Raw genomic sequence first — 15,585 nt, 5'->3', positions numbered from 1 at the left:
TTCTCCACATTTTAGGGAACATAGGGAAGGAGGACTTCCCCCTGCCCCTGCAGCAGGGGAGAGAGATAAAGGCAAATCTGTTACCAGCTCTCAGCTAGTCCTACTCCCACTGCTGGCAAAGGCTAGGAGAGATGCGGGGGCTCCTCAGTGTGTACAGGCTCACATCCTGCCCTGCCTTCTGTCTGGCCTGGTTGGTGCCCCAGGCGTGTGTGTTTGCTGCCTGCCATGGTTCTGTTGCTGTGGGGTTGGCTGTGGGCATTTGGGCTCGGGAACATCTCTGGCAGGCTCTACTGGCTAAGCATGTGTATGCATTTCTGTGCTGTGTCTGGATGCTAAGAGACAGGAAGGAAATGTGTGGGGAGCGGGGATGGGGAGGCTAGGTTCATACTAACCCTTGTGGCCCTAGGGAGGACAATGGCCTCTGCAGTTTGATCTTGGCCCGCTGCCAGGCCTTTCATGGGTTTTACCTGGTTGCTGCCTGTGTTGATTGTGATTCTGAGGTGCACAGGCTCAGGCCTGGTCCCAGGGAGTAAGGTGGCCAGGATGGCAGCTGGATTGGAGTGGGGAGTGGTAATGTGTGATTTTGGTTGAACACCAGATGAGTTAGAATGTGAAAGGTCTTCGATGTAACCAAAGGTAGTAGTGTATTTAGGCTTTCTAAAAGTCCTATTTGGGATGGGAGCAGAGGTGGAGTAGTGGGGGACTCCAATCCAGCTGGACTCTAGGAGAACAGGTGCAGATTGCCACAAATGCAGCGTCAGCAAGAGGAGGGGTTTCAGTTTCTATCAAAACAAGTTCTCTGAATTCCCCTACCTCTGCAGGTCCAATGGGCCCCTCTTGGCCCCTGCTCCTGGGAATGTGCAGCCTGGCTTCCAGCCCCAGGTGCCAACCTTCCAAGAGGAGGGGGGCTTTCTGGAGGACTGGGATAAGTAGGAAAGCTGAGAGAAGTTCGCTCCAGTAGTTAGCCCTAACCTATCTGGCTGCTTCTGCTGCCTCCTCCTCGCCCTTGGGTAGGGAGGTACTGCTGCTGCTTCCTTGCGCATTTTTGTCCATTTTAATGGTGTGCTGGGTCTCTTCTTCCTCACTGCCCCCTCCCCCAGCTATGACTGAATGGAGAAGTCCCATGGCTTACCATACCCTAGGACTTTGGTGGAGTCTGTGTTATTCCGCTGAAGTTCATTTGATGGTCCAAGTTTTGAACCAAGGGCAGGTCTAGGCTCTGTGTTTGGGGCTTTCCTCACGAGGAGGAACTGCAACATGAATGGAGAAGGAGTTGCTACGCACTTCCGGCACCCTGCTGGGCAGCTAGCAGGCTAGGGCTGTGAAGAAATCGCTGTGCTCTGGATGAGCAGGGCTGGGCTTATTGACCACCTGCTGTATCTCAGGCACTGGACAGATTGTCACAAGCAATCTTGGCAATGCGCTGTGAGTGGAAGAACAGTTACTGTCATTACTCTGAATGAGGATGACATTTCAGCCCAGAGAGGTAAAAGGCTTTGTTTTTTGTTTGATGCCACACAGAGAAGATAGTCCTTTGCCCAGGCAAAAGGGTCCGTGGTAGGGAAATGGGGTTCTCGCTCTCCCCTCTCCCCATTTCCCTGGAAATGGTAACCCTTTTAGCACAGCAGAAACTCACCTCGGCAGGCTCCCTGACAGGCTAGCCCCTCAGCCCCTTCACTGCCATCTGGGTTTCTGTCTCCTGCAGCTGCAGACAGCACTATCACCTGCACTGCCTGCGGACACCCCGGGCTGAGCTTACAGAAATAGCTCCTCAGGCAGCTCTGGCAGGCAACCCACAGCAGCCTCTGTGGTCCAGGCTTCTAAGAAAGGCAGCAGCAGGGGGCCCCCAACCTGTATGTGGGCCATGTGACTTGCTGGAAGTGCCACTGGGGGTGGGGCGGGGAAGAGTGTGGCCTTGGAACCCACATCCTTGTTTACATCTGTAAAGGGGCTACCCCTTCCCGCCTTCGCAGTTCTTACCCACCCCCCCTCAGCTCGTACTACCCACTTTCCACCAAGATTGAGAGGGACATGAGCCTTTTCTTCTGAGAGCAATTTAAAAAAAGAATTAAAACCAGAGATGTACACAAAGAGCAAGTATGTGTATACACATGCATTATAGCTCTGCTGGTTCACTCCCCAGATGACCACAATTACTGAGGCTAGGGCCGGTGGAAGCCAGGAGCCAGCAGCTCCATCCAAGTCTTCTACATGGGTGGCAAGAGCCCAGACCTTTAGACCATCTTCCACTGCTTTCCCAGGCACATCGGCAGGGAGTTGGATCAGAAGTAGGATGGTTGAGATGCAATTCAGCACTCCTATAGGATGTTGGTGTTATAGGCAGTGGCAGCTTAATGTGGCGTCACCACGCCAGCTCCTCTCTCCATGTCTCCCAAGTAGGGAAGGGAGGGCAGCAAAGGCTTTTTTTTAAAAAAAAATATTTATTTATTTTTATTGCAAAGTCAGATATACAGAGAGGAGCAGAGACAGAAAGGAAGATCTTCCATCTGATGATTCACTCCCCAAGTGAGCGTAACAGCCAGTGTTATGCTGATCTGAAGCCAGGAGCCAGGAACTTCCTCCAGCTCTTGCACGTGGGTGCAGGGTCCCAAGGCTTTGGGCCATCCTCAACTGCTTTCCCAGGCCACAAGCAGGGAACTAACTGGGTGGAAAGTGGAGCTGCTGGGATTAGAACCGGCGTCCATATGGGATCCTGGTGCTTTCAAGGCAAGGACTTAGCTGCTAGGCCACGCCACTGGGTCCAGCAAAGGTGTTTAACAGAGCTACATTGATGGTCATGGGGAAACTCCCTGCATGACCAAACCTCTGCAAGTGCCCTGGGAGAGCCTTTGGTGCACCGGTCCCCAGGGGAACCACAGGGAAATTCCCTCTTTGTCTCAGTCAGTGGCATTCTGCTGTAGCTGATCTTTAAGCCCATTCTAGGCTCCCTGAGAGTTCCCTGGCTCCCTCAGCCTATCAGCCCAGTAGACTCTCCCTGATTTCCTTCCCTAAGCTCAGGAAGGCCCTGAAGATGAATTGCCCTCTCTGCCATGTGAGCCCAGTGTGATTGGGGTAGAAGTGTGTGCTGACAAAGATTCCCTGGGAGGGAGGCAACCCAGCAGATGAGGACTTGAGAAGTAAGCAATGAGGAGGGTGGAAAAGCATGCTGCGGAAGGGGAATGTCATGTGTGCAGGTCCTTAAGTGAGGCAGGAGTCTGGTTCCTGCTAACCTGAGTTTGACCGAATCCCATGTCTCCTGAGCCTTTGGCCAGAGGCTGTCCTGCTTGAATTCAGCTAAAGTCAGGTGCCTGTGTGCTCTTTGAAGGCAGGTGCAGGAATATAGTTCGCTTGCCCCCTTCATAGTTACTGACTCTGAAGCCTTACTGTGGAAAGGCTCCCTCATCCTGTTGGGTGACTTCCCTGTACTAGGCCCAGGGCCCACCACACTCCACCTGTTATTGAGTCCCCCCAAGAGGCACGCTAGGCTGTAGCCATCCTGCTGCTGCTGTACGTTCAGAGGCACAGGAGGCTCAAAAGACTTGGATCACTTAGCTCACTGTTATTTGGCAGAACTGAGCAGAGAACCCAGTGAAGGAACCCTAGTCCTGCACCTGCGTGGGAGACCCGGAAGAAGCTCCTGACTCCTGGCTTCAAATTGGCTTAGCTGCGGCCATTGCGGTCACTTAGGGAGTGAATCATTGCACAGGAGATCTTCCTCTCTGTCTCTCCTCCTCTCTGTATGTCTGACTTTGTAATAAAAATAAATATCTTTTTAAAGAAGAATGGATGGTTAAAAAAAAAAGACAGCGGGGGTGTGGAGGGGTCTTCCATGAACTCCTTAAGTGGCCAGAGCTGAGCCAATCCAAAGCCAGGATCCCAAGGCTTTGGGGCCATCCTCAACTGCTTTCCCAGGCCACAAGCAGGGAGCTGGATGGGAAGTGGAGCAGCTGGGACATGAACCAGCACTCATAATGGGCTGTCAGAGTTGCAGGGAGAGGCTTAGCCTACTTTGTCATGGTACTGACCCCCTTTATTCCTTTTTTTTTCCCAAACCTATCAGAGCCATGCTTATTCTTGGGAGTCAGGCATCAAAACCTGAATTCTGGAGTTGGTTCTGTCATGGGCTAGCAATCAGTTGTCCCTCAGCCTCTGTTTCCACATGTGGAAAGTGAAAAGCCAGGGAATGGTTATGCTCAAGGACATATGTGGAACTTAGAGTGCTGGTGATTTGTCTGAGTGGCCAGGCATGCCTTGGGCAACTGCTGCAGTAACCTCTGGCCATATCCCTCTCATCTGCATTCTCTTGTTTTCAAGATCACATATGTCTCATTGTCCATGGATCCCCGTTCTAGTACAGGGGCGGGAGCTTTCCAGACCTTGGGCTAGGAATGGGAATTTCCCTGGTCCTCTAGCTCCCCTCACTGAAGATGTTCTGGGACTAAGGACTCCTATCTAGTGGTAGCTCTCACCCGTGTGCCTCCATTGTCCCCACAGCTGACCAGGTGTATGGAGACCAGGACATGCATGAGGTTGTACGAAAGCACTGCATGGACTATCTGGTGAGACCTTGGGCAGGCCTTGGGTCAGGCAGGGTGGGAGGATCTCCTCTCTTCTCCACACAGACCTTGACCTTCCAATCTGTGCTGCAGATGAAGAATGCCGACTACTTTTCCAATTACGTCACAGAGGACTTCACCACCTACATCAACCGCAAGCGGAAAAATAACTGCCATGGCAACCACATTGAGATGCAGGCCATGGCGGAGATGTATAACCGTCCCGTGGAGGTGTACCAGTATAGCACAGGTACTTCTGTAGTAGTGCAGCGGAGCGGGAGGAGTGAGGGGGGGAGACAAGTGGCACCTCCGGCAAGCTTGCCATACCTGGCCCTCTGTGGATACTCCCTTCTTCTTTTCCCCTGTAGAACCTATCAACACATTCCATGGGATACATCAAAATGAGGATGAGCCCATCCGCGTCAGCTACCACCGGAATATCCACTATAATTCAGTGGTGAATCCTAACAAGGCCACCATTGGCGTGGGGCTGGGCCTGCCATCCTTCAAACCAGGGGTAAGTGGGTCCCCGTCACTGGGATGGCTGCTGGATATGGAGCTCAGAGATCTCTCTTGGCCTCTACAGAGTTGTCCTGTCTCCTCTCTGGGTCTATTGAGGCATCACCTCAGTAAAATTAACTAGTTACCCAGTAATCAGAAAGTAGCAGGCCCGGAGTAGGGAAATCCCAGATTCTATGGAATTATACCATAAAATTCAAAATTTAAAAAAAGAAAGTAGCAGGGCATTTTCCCAGCACACACAAATACGTTCTTACTTTCTTTCCTACCCTAATATAGTCATCTGCTGGGGATTTTGATACCTTTTATTCAAATTTCACTTCCTATAAATAGAAAATACTCCTGCCTCATTTTAGGAAAGAAACACCCTAACACTAATAGACCCTTCAACAGACAGGTTTTTTGTTTTGTTTTGTTTTGTTTTGGAATAAACTTTTAATTTTAGATAAGCTTAAAAAATATTTTAGGAAATTTTAGATATACAAACTAGTACAAAGATATTGCAGAGTTCTTAATATCTCATGATAATGAACACATTAGCCTAGTACATTTGTCACCATTAATTAACTGAATTTGATATATCATTAACTAGAGACTGCGCTTTATTCAGAGTCTCTCAGTTTTGCCCTAATGACCTTTTTTGTTCCAGGATCCTATCCAGGATATCACATTACAAAATTTGGCTGTTGAGGCTCTTCTTAGTTGTGACTGTTTCTCAGAAATTTTTTTTAATTCTTTAAATTTCTTTTGCTTTTGTTTGTGGTTTGTCCGCTAACTAGATTTGCCTTTTCTAGATTAGCAAGTAGTTGGGTCAGGCAGTGTATGCATATAGTTGTTTCAGACAGACCTTTTTCACTGTTTTTTTCTTTTTTAAGATTTATTTATTTTTATTGGAGAGTCGAATATACAGAGAGAAGAGAGAGAGGAAGATCTTCTGTCCACTGATTCACTCCCCAAATGGCCACAATGGCCAGAGTGGAGCCAATCCGAAGCCAGGAACCAGGAGCTTCCTGGTCTCCCATGCGGGTGCAGGGTCCCAAGGCTTTGGGCCATCCTTGACTGCTTTCCCAGGCCACAAGCAGGGAGCTGGATGGGAAGTGGAGCTGCAGGGACATGAACTGGCACCCACATGGGCAAAGACTTTACCTGATAGGCTACTGCACAGGCTGACTTTTTTCACTTTACTGCTATGCATTTCAGATTCATTCATGTCTTTTCCTGGCTTGAATGCTTTCTCTTCCTTCCTGTTAAAATTTGAATGTGGGAAGTGTTTTTTATTCAGTAGATTTCACTTTTAGAGAAGTTTCAGATTTACAAAACAATTGAAGAGATACTAGAATTTCCTTTTATCTCCTTTTTATACAAGTGGGCTATTAGGAATATTCCACAACAGTATTCCACAACGGACTGCTGTCCATTTATAACAATGATATGATGAATATTGATACATTAGTATTAACCGAAGCAGTTATACTTTTGAATGAATATTTGATACATTAGTATTAACTGAAGCAGCTGGGCTTCCTGAGGATCCCTTATCTGTAACCATTTCTTAGGCTTCTCTTGTTTTAATCAAGACCTTGATGGTTTTAAGGAGTACTGCTCAAGTACATTGTAATTCTTTTGGAATTTGGTGTTGGAGATTGGACTAGTTACTGGTTTTAGGGAAGATTGCAGAGCTGAAGTGCTCTGTTCTTTAGATCCTGTCAACAGTATGTTCTACCAATGGGATTTTTGACTATTGCTGTCCCTCCCTGATCACATGACAGAAGTAGTGCTTGTTAGGTTTCTCGGCGTTACCACTTTTCCACCTTTGCCAGGGAGTTCACTGTACAACCCTTGCTTGGGTATTTGTTTTATACCTTTGATGATAATTCAGTTCCCCTTTTATTTATTTTGTTTCTCATAAAGTTCTGATGTTTTTAAAGCACTTCCTTTACTTTCTAGTGCTGCAAGGTGCTCTAGATTCAGTTGTATATTTCCTGGCCCCGTTCTAGAATCAGACATTTCTTCAAGGAGCCCTGAAATCTTTTGTTAGAGAATGTTATGGAACATAAAATCTACTTGCTGAGGGTATTCTTTGCTAGTAGGTTGTCCTTGCTGCTAGGCCCTCATAGAAAACAGCCTGGAGATGTATATATGTGCTCATTCCTGCTTGTGTGTACACTCATCTCTGAATATTTCCCTGTGCAACTCTCTGAATCAATATGAAATGTGAATTCTTACCAAGGTCTCCAACTCAAATGTGTTAGCACATGCATCATGCTAGCCTTCCCCTCTTGTTCATCTGTGAATTCCCATTGCCTCAGTGAGAAACCTTGCTCCAATTGTCTGCTTTTCCTTTTACTTAGCACTGACTTTCATTTATTCTGATTTGTTAACCCAAACCCTCCAGGGAAACAACTCAATCACCTAGAGTAACCATGCTGTGCTTTTGCCTCTAGTGTTAAGACTCCATTCATTTCCAAAGTGACTGGGAGGTCACTAGCTTTTCTCCCTACCCCCTTCAGGGAGCTCATTTCATTTGTAACACATTAAGATTCTTTTGTCACTTTCTGCATTCCAGCCTGGATCCCTAGCCTCCTAATTGATCTTTTAAAAGAAATTAGCATACATTAAGCTTTGCTCTCTGTTTTGTAAAGTTCTGTGGCTTTTGACAATAGCACTGCATGAGTCCCCCATCATCTTATCATTCAGGAAAGTTTCTGCACTCCTAACAATTCCCACTGTTCCTCCTTTCCTCCTTCCCGTGACCACTGAAGTGTTTACCAGGCTTTCGGTTTTTTTGCCCTTTTCAGATTGAAATTCTACAGTTAACTGGATGCATTCAGGTGCTTCCCTGTTTTTACTTAGCTTTGTAGCTTGTTTCTTGTGAATGTAACATTCAGTTTATGGAGGCATCATGGTTATTTAATCATTCACCTGTTGGTATTCTTGGTGGCTTCTAGTTTTTGATGACCGTGAATAACAACACTGCTCTGAATTTCTGTGTGCAGGTTTTTGTGTGGATATAAGTTTTTAGATCAATTACAATTGGAGATACTGCATCATGAGCTGTCTTTTCATATGCTTATTTGCCTTCTGTTTATGTCTTTTGATAAACTATGCTTAGATTTTTTTTTTGTATCCTGTTTAACTGATTTTTTTTAAAACTCAAGTAAAGTTTTACCTGCTTCTAAAGTTATTGTTCACAAGAAAAAGATTACGCTTTACATCATCACTTGGTACACGTATATTTGTGTGTAATCTGTGTGCTAATAATGCTAAGGATTTAAAAGCCAATGTTAATACTTGTACCCTGGGATATACTGTGCTGTTTTTATTTTTTAAATGCTCACAGTCTCTTGCTGCACCTAGATACTGCCTCTCATTGCTTCCCAGAGCCACGTGATCTCCTTGGCCACTGTCTTATGATGTGAATTCTCTTGCCGCTCTGAGTGAATACTGCTCACTTCTCAGGTTGTTGGTCCCATCTGGGTACATGTGAGGAGAACCTCAGCATTATGAAACTGAATGGGAGGGCTTTCAGTGAAGGCCTAGGCTACGGGGCACCTGGCCATCCCAGATTTAGTGCCTCAATGGGAATGGGTTCAGGCTTCTGAACTTGTGAGCATAGGACTTTGGTTGGAATGACAGGTCTCGCAACTCAAGGGTGTTTTCTGAGGTCTCCACCTGGTTCGCTAAGCCTATTTTGACCCTTGGCCCTACTTGCCTGTTCTCTCCTCCTTGCAGTTTGCAGAACAGTCCCTGATGAAGAATGCCATAAAGACATCGGAGGAGTCCTGGATTGAACAGCAGATGTTAGAAGACAAGAAACGGGCTACAGATTGGGAGGCTACAAATGAGGCCATTGAGGAGCAGGTGGCTAGGGAATCCTACCTGCAGTGGCTGCGGGACCAGGAGAAACAGGCCCGCCAGGTCCGTGGACCTAGCCAGGTATGTTATGAGCTGTGTTGCTTACCAGGCCAAGAACTTCCTACTTCCCATGCTTTGGCCCAACCAGAGTAGAGTTAAGTGGTTTGACTTACGGAAGGGAAGGAAGCTTCTTCCACTTGTAGCTCATCTTGGCCTTAGTCTTGTTGGCATTGTACCTTTGAATTCTAAATGGGTAGTCAAAACAAGCTTTGAAGGGTGAGGGAGAAGAGCTACTGTTGTAGTGCATGAGGGTATGGTGGAGAGCTGCAGGAAGACCAGCTTCTATTGCAAGCCCTTGGAAGCTGGGCTCTGCACTGAGAATGTCAAATCAGGCCCACCCTTCTTGCATTCAGTGAAGCTTGTGGCCCTGGCTGGGGGAGCGGTGCAAATGAGGTTGTGGATCAGCTTCACAGAGGAAGGGTGAATCCTTAGGGGGCAGGGAGGACTGAGGCAGACAGACATCTGAAGAATCTCAGGGAGTTTGGAGTGATTGGGTGTTGCCAAGAACCGAATAAGTGTTTAGCAATATTGTTGCAAGCTTGTGCTGGGCGCTGTTCTTGGGATACTTTGAGCCTGGTGTGCCAAGGTCACTGTCCTTGCAATCTTCACATCCATGAAAAATGCAACAAAATAAACAAAAGCAAAATGACTAAATCAGTTGAGGGATGTTGTGGATGAAAAATGTAGAGCCAGGGTGGAGGGGATAGGAATTCACAGTACTGAACAGTGTCATGGTCAACATAGGCCTCGGACAGATGCGGTTTGAGCAGAAATCTGCAGACGACTTAACTGAGCACCAGAGCAGGCAAAGGTATGATTGAGCACCTGGTACGATCCAGGCAAGGCCTGGAGGGAGGTCAGTGTAGCTGAACAGAAGGCAGTAGTAAGTGGAGGTAGTGGGAGTCGGTGGTAGGTAGTCAGGGCAGGGGGTGGGGGCTGTAGCGACTCCTTTTTTTTTTTTATGTTTATTCACATCTGCCTTGAAAGGCAGATGGGAAAGAGATCTTCCTTTTGTTGATTCATGCCCCACACCCTCTAACGGTCAGGGTTGTGCCAGGTAGAAGCCAGGAGCCCAGAACTACATCTGTGTGACAAGGCCCAAACATTTGGGCCATCCTCTGCTGTTTTCCCAGGATGCATTAGCAATAATGCTGTATCAGAAGCTAAGCAGCTGGGGCTTAATCTGGCACTACTAATGTGGGATGCTGAGTGTCTCAAGTAGTGGCCTGACCCGCCATGACACAATGCTCTTGCCAGGACTTTAACTTCTATCCTGAGTAAAGCAGATGTGTGGCACAGTCATAAGCAGAGCAAAGACTTGACTTGGGATTCCACATGATCCCCTTGACTGCTGGGTGAACAGCAGAGTTTGAGGGTTGAAGATGGCAGCAGGGAACTAGGCAGGAGGCTACTGAAACAGATCAGGTGACAGCAGCTGGTACTGGTTAGTGGAGGTGGTGTCAAAATTTTGGGCTTGGGGTCTGTTTTAAAGGTATGGGTGGCAGGATTTCCTATCACATTGGCTGTAATGGGCTGTACTGGTATGAGAGGGTGTCAGGGAGCTTAGATCCATGTCCTGTGACAAGCCCTGACCACTGTGTGAGTAGAAATGGCAGTGACCTGTAGGGAAAGTGATGGTCACCCGCACTTGGGGCTGGCACACAGGTGCATCCCAGCTAGTCGTGGTCCTTACTGCTCTTCTTCCCGTGCCGCAGCCCCGGAAAGCCAGTGCCACGTGTAGCTCGGCCACAGCAGCAGCCTCCAGCGGCCTAGAAGAGTGGAGCAGTCGGTCCCCACGGCAGCGGAGTTCAGCTTCATCCCCGGAGCACCCTGAGCTGCATGCCGAGTTAGGCATTAAACCCCCTTCCCCAGGCACTGTCCTAGCGCTTGCCAAACCTCCATCACCCAGTGCACCAGGTCAGTGGCTTGCTGAGAGGGCCATGCCAGGATCAGAGGGCACTGCCTGGTGGGACTTGGACCCTCCCTCTGACTCTCCATTTGCTGTAGGTACAAGCAGTCAGTTCTCTGCAGGGGCCGACCGGGCTACTTCCCCCCTCGTGTCTCTCTATCCTGCTCTGGAATGCCGGGCTCTCATTCAGCAGATGTCCCCTTCTGCCTTTGGTAAGCCTCTTCGGGGACAGGGGCCAGCTAGGAACTGGGGAGAGACTGGAAGAAGGACATGTTCTGTGAGAAGACTTCCAAAGCCTCTGGATGTCTCTCCAGGAAAATAAGTGAGATGTATGGGGGGAATTTTCTAAGCTGGAGGGGTTTGTCCCAAAAGGGAACTAAGTGGGGCCTAGAGGAGCTTTTTCCATAGAGAATGGAAGCGAGAAGGCCTAGATGGGATTTTCCTTGAATCCTTGAAGCCCCTGGGATTAACTGCAAATGAGGAGGGGAAAGCAGACTGAGGGTATGTCTTATAATCCTTTCCCTGCTCTTGCCCAACAGGTCTGAACGACTGGGATGATGATGAAATCCTAGCTTCGGTGCTGGCAGTGTCCCAACAGGAATACCTAGACAGTATGAAGAAAAACAAAATGCACAGAGACCCACCCCCGGACAAGAGCTGATCGAGACCCAGGGACTGGAACCATCTTCCAATCTCCCCCTTCTCCTGCCCTCTGATGCCACCTCGCCACCACCTTTGGCTTTCTTTCCTCTTGCCTCCTTCCCGCTTTCTCTCTCTCCCCCCTCCCCTTTTCCCTCCTCCTTCCTCCTGGCTGACTGCCCACCGCATTCCCTCTGAATTGCTGCCGCCACCACCTGTCTCTCCGCCTGCTGATGTGCCCCATTGCCCCCCGCACGGCACCATCCCTGCATTCCACAGGGGACTCGGGCAAGGGTGCCAGAGGTAGGCGAGAGACAACCAACTGGCAGCCCCAGAGGAAAGTGACATTTAGAGGAAAGGCTCCCTACCCCTCGCTCCTTCTGAGATCAGAAAAGCCTGTCATATACATCCCTTCAGTTATGACAGGCAGCTTGGAGGAAGAAATAGGGAATTTCCTTTCCAAGTACCCTAAGAATGTCTGAGCCTTCAGTGTTGGATTTTTTCTTTATTAAAATGTACTTTTATCATATAAAAGCAACCAAACAAAAATGATGTAGACGACAGCATTGGCTCTGGTAAGGTGGCATCTCTTTGGTTTGGGGACAGGCAGGCCATGGGGCATGGAGGGGGGATGGCACAAAGATGTGGATTTCTGTCTTCCGGCGGACTTCTGTCTTCAGACCTCCAGCTCCTTGGAGGCAGGCAGAGGACCTGGAGTGCAAGCTGGGACACGGGTCGGGGGTCGCAGGCGTCAGACCAGCTGTGGACAATGAGATCCTGACCTTGCTGCATTCCTTTTGCTTCCACCATCAACGTCACTAAGTCTTCTTGGAATCTTGGAGTGGGGGGCATCAGTGGGGATTGTGAGTACCACCCAGGATTTGAGTACAGAGAATGGGAGCAGCCCCAGCAGATTGGGCACTTGTGCCCTACAGGTGTTGACAAGATCCGCCATCTGTAATGTCCTTGGCACAATAAAACCAAATGTCAGTTTCCCTCAGCGACTCTGTTCTGTGTGGGGCAGGGGGTGGGCAGGCCTCAGGGTAGAGGAGGCCACAGCAGAGGACTTGGCTGGCTTGCTGAGGTCTAAGTCCTCTCCACTGGGGTCTGTGGCCCCAGAGCTCCCACGTGATTTGCTGCTCATTAAACTTTCTGGACCTGTTACCACCAAAAAAAAAAAAAAAAAAAGCTGGTTTTGCCTGCTGCCCCAGCCTCTGGCCACCTTGTTTCTTGGGGCTGGTAGAATGGGGATGGGGGTGGGCAGAGGAACGAATGGGCCTGAGGGCAGAGACAACTTCCTGTCTGAATGCTGCCTGCCTCCATTACCATTAATGTTTGCTCTTCGCCTCCTGCTAATCCTGACGTGAAATGCTTTGGAAAAGCACAACGGATGCTTGGTTGGCAACCTGAGTCCACACAGCAGATAGGATCAGAGGCGGCGCCTCCAATGAGGCTTAGAAGCCCAGGAAGGCTCAATCTGTCTTTGTGTCCCTCAGTCCTCTGAGGCCCCTGGTCCTGCCTTTCCTCAGGGTAAAGCCAAGGCACAGACCAGCCAGCTCCCTAGGTTTTCCTTCCACAACTTTGTGTGTGTGTGTGTGTGTGTGTGTACGTACATGCGTGCGCCTCAGTAATGGTGTCCCCCCCATGGAAGAAAGTGTGGCTCTGTGTGCCTGGGGGTGGCAGGCTGTGGCATGTCTACGCACTGGTCAAGCATGTGTGTCCGAGAGTTGTTCTGAAGCCTTCCTCAGTGTTTCCTGTCCCTGTGGCCATGTTCAGATCATGGGCTCTAAGCTGCAAGTGTCCCATCTGTGTGGCGCAGCTGATTAATGTATGCCCCTTCCTGTGCTCTGTCAGCGTTGACAGAATGTGTGCCCTCAGCACAGTGTTCTCTTAAGTGCCGTGCCTGGCACCTGCTGTGCGTGCACGTGTTTGGAGGTGTTATCAGTGACCCTGTTAGCAGAGTCTCCACCATTGGGCCCCCACCTAGCTCTTTCTGCTGCCCCGTGCAGTCTCCTTGGTGTCTGCCTGCAATTTGTGCTGAGCTGCCAACTTTATTTGTCTTTTTTCTTCTAAATATTTATTTAGTTGAAAGGCAGGGCGACCAAAAGAGAGCTCTTCCGTCTGCTGGTTCACTCCCCAAATGGCTGCAACACTCAAAGCTCAGGAACTCCATCTGGTCTCCTGTGTGCGTGACAGGGGCCCGAGCACTTAGTCCATTTTCTGATGTTTTCCCAGGTGCATTAGTGGGGAGCCGCATCGGAAGCAAAGCCGCCAGGACTGAAAACACTTCAGTCATCACCCAGGTGGCGGCAGCTTATTAACGTGCTGCACCAGGAGGCTGGCTTCTTTGTTTTCCAAGACTGGGTAGAGGGTCATCTTTGAGAAGCCTGATGATTCTACTCATATTTTACCTTCTCTCTACAAATCTCCATGAGCTGGGCCAGGGCTGTGATGCCTTCCCCTAAGGGTCACTACCACCTGAATCCCCACCAACACCAGGGAGGCTAATCAATAGTAGAGCCCCAATCATGTAATGTTGACGAGTCTGAGAGAGAGCTGATGTGTTTGCTTTTGCGTGTGTGTGGCTGTGGAGAGTCCAAGTCTTCATGTGCCATTTACCAGAGCATCTGCAGCCGTGTGCGACAAAGGCTTGTTTCCAGGTGTGTCAGGTGGTGACAGAGTGTGGGACTCTGACCGTTTGTGTGTCTATCTCAGATGTGTGCTTGGCTGCGTGGGTTGGTCTGTGATGGTGGTGTCTGTGGGTGCTGTTTGCTGTGGTGGATGTCCACTGCTATGCCTATGACAGTCTGCCTTGCTATTTCAGGACAGGGTCTTTCAGCGACAAGGCTGCATGTCTGATGGCGTGTGTGTCTGTTCCTGAGTCTCCCTGTGTCTGTGACTGCACCTTCAGTGTGTGTCTCAGGAGTGTTGAAATCAGACAGTCTGACACACTGGGACATGATAGTGCATGTCATGATGATGATGTATGTGTGTCAGAAAGTTATGTCCCTGCATGCAACAGGACATGTTTGTCACATGGAACTGTAAATCTATGCATCTCAGGAGTGTGTTTATCTAACATTGTATTTTGCATGTCATTCTGGGACACGACTGAAGAGTGTCCCTGCCTCACAGTGTTTGCCTGTGGCACAGTTATGTCTGCAGGTGGATCCGAGACAGGTGGACCTGAGTGACTGGCAGCACGTGTGTTTGGGGTGCATGGCATGGGGCCTCCCCGGGTGTTGGTCATGAGTTTGCATCTGCGGAGGTTCGATCATTTCTCCAGCAGCCTCCAGCTTGGCTCTCAGGCCTCATCTCGCCGGAAATGCTCCCCTCCCCCCAGGACCACACCATGCTGTTCTAGATGCAGACCCATTCCACGGCCCATTGGCGCAGTCTAGCCAGGTCCCGCCTACGTCAAGGCTTCTGAAAGCAGCCCCACAGGTTACCACGTCGAGCGTGGGAACGCTAACTTTGATCATAATGATTCCAGTGGTGGGAGTGTGGGGGGGTATCCTTCCTTGCGACAGGACACTTTGTAGGGTCCAGATTTCAGCTTGAAGCCTCCTGTTTCTTGGAAAACAACTGTCCCGGGTTAGGAGTACCATTGGCGGTAGCGTCCTGAATAGTCGCAAGCTCAGATTCTTAGAAGCCAAAACCTGGCGTTATCTTCGCGCTAATCTCAAGGCGGCGGCGGCAGCAAACCAACTTCCTTAGGAAGGAGGCTGCGCAGTTGTTTTTCAAGTGTGCACGCATGCACTCACACCTCACGCATCCCAACAATAACAACACCCCCCCCCCGCCCGCCACCACCAAAACAAATGCAATTGTTGCAAAGGGATTCCCAGAACCTGTTTTCTTGTGCCCCCTACCTCGCACCATGTCATTTGCATTCAGGCCCCGCCTTCGCAGAGGGAACCGGGAGTATATTTGCATAAGAAGACTTGCAACGTTGAGGGTGGTATGCAAATAAGGGCTGGTTCCGATTGGCTGGGGTGCAGCAGGTGCCGCGACCGGATTGATCAAAGCCAGGTGGGCGGGGCGGTC

The 15,585-nt window shown here is 49.4% G+C and overlaps 1 protein-coding gene across 3 annotated transcripts in view; it reads left to right on the top strand.

Annotated features, from left to right (window-relative positions):
* The window catches only part of OTUD5 (OTU deubiquitinase 5), a 33,394-nt gene extending 20,856 nt beyond the window's left edge, over positions 1-12,538 (top strand). For 2 of the 3 annotated variants that reach the window (XM_040998952.1, XM_040998936.1), the window contains 7 exons: positions 4,495-4,559; positions 4,650-4,806; positions 4,925-5,073; positions 8,808-9,011; positions 10,706-10,907; positions 10,998-11,111; positions 11,439-12,538. In XM_040998952.1, coding sequence (XP_040854886.1) covers positions 4,495-4,559; positions 4,650-4,806; positions 4,925-5,073; positions 8,808-9,011; positions 10,706-10,907; positions 10,998-11,111; positions 11,439-11,560 — 1,013 coding nt within the window. In that variant the 3' untranslated portion in view covers positions 11,561-12,538. Of the gene's footprint in view, positions 1-4,494; positions 4,560-4,649; positions 4,816-4,918; positions 5,074-8,807; positions 9,012-10,705; positions 10,908-10,997; positions 11,112-11,438 lie in introns of all 3 variants that reach the window. The other variant, XM_040998944.1, reaches the window with a different exon arrangement.
* Positions 12,539-15,585: the final 3,047 nt, after the last annotated feature.

The sequence above is a fragment of the Ochotona curzoniae genome, unplaced genomic scaffold (genome assembly GCF_017591425.1).
Source record: "Ochotona curzoniae isolate NIBS_2020 unplaced genomic scaffold, NIBS_Ocur_1.0 contig_1274, whole genome shotgun sequence".
NCBI lineage: Eukaryota > Metazoa > Chordata > Mammalia > Lagomorpha > Ochotonidae > Ochotona > Ochotona curzoniae.
The sequence above is the reverse complement of the archived record's forward strand: the minus strand, read 5'-3'. Positions and strand labels throughout refer to the sequence as shown.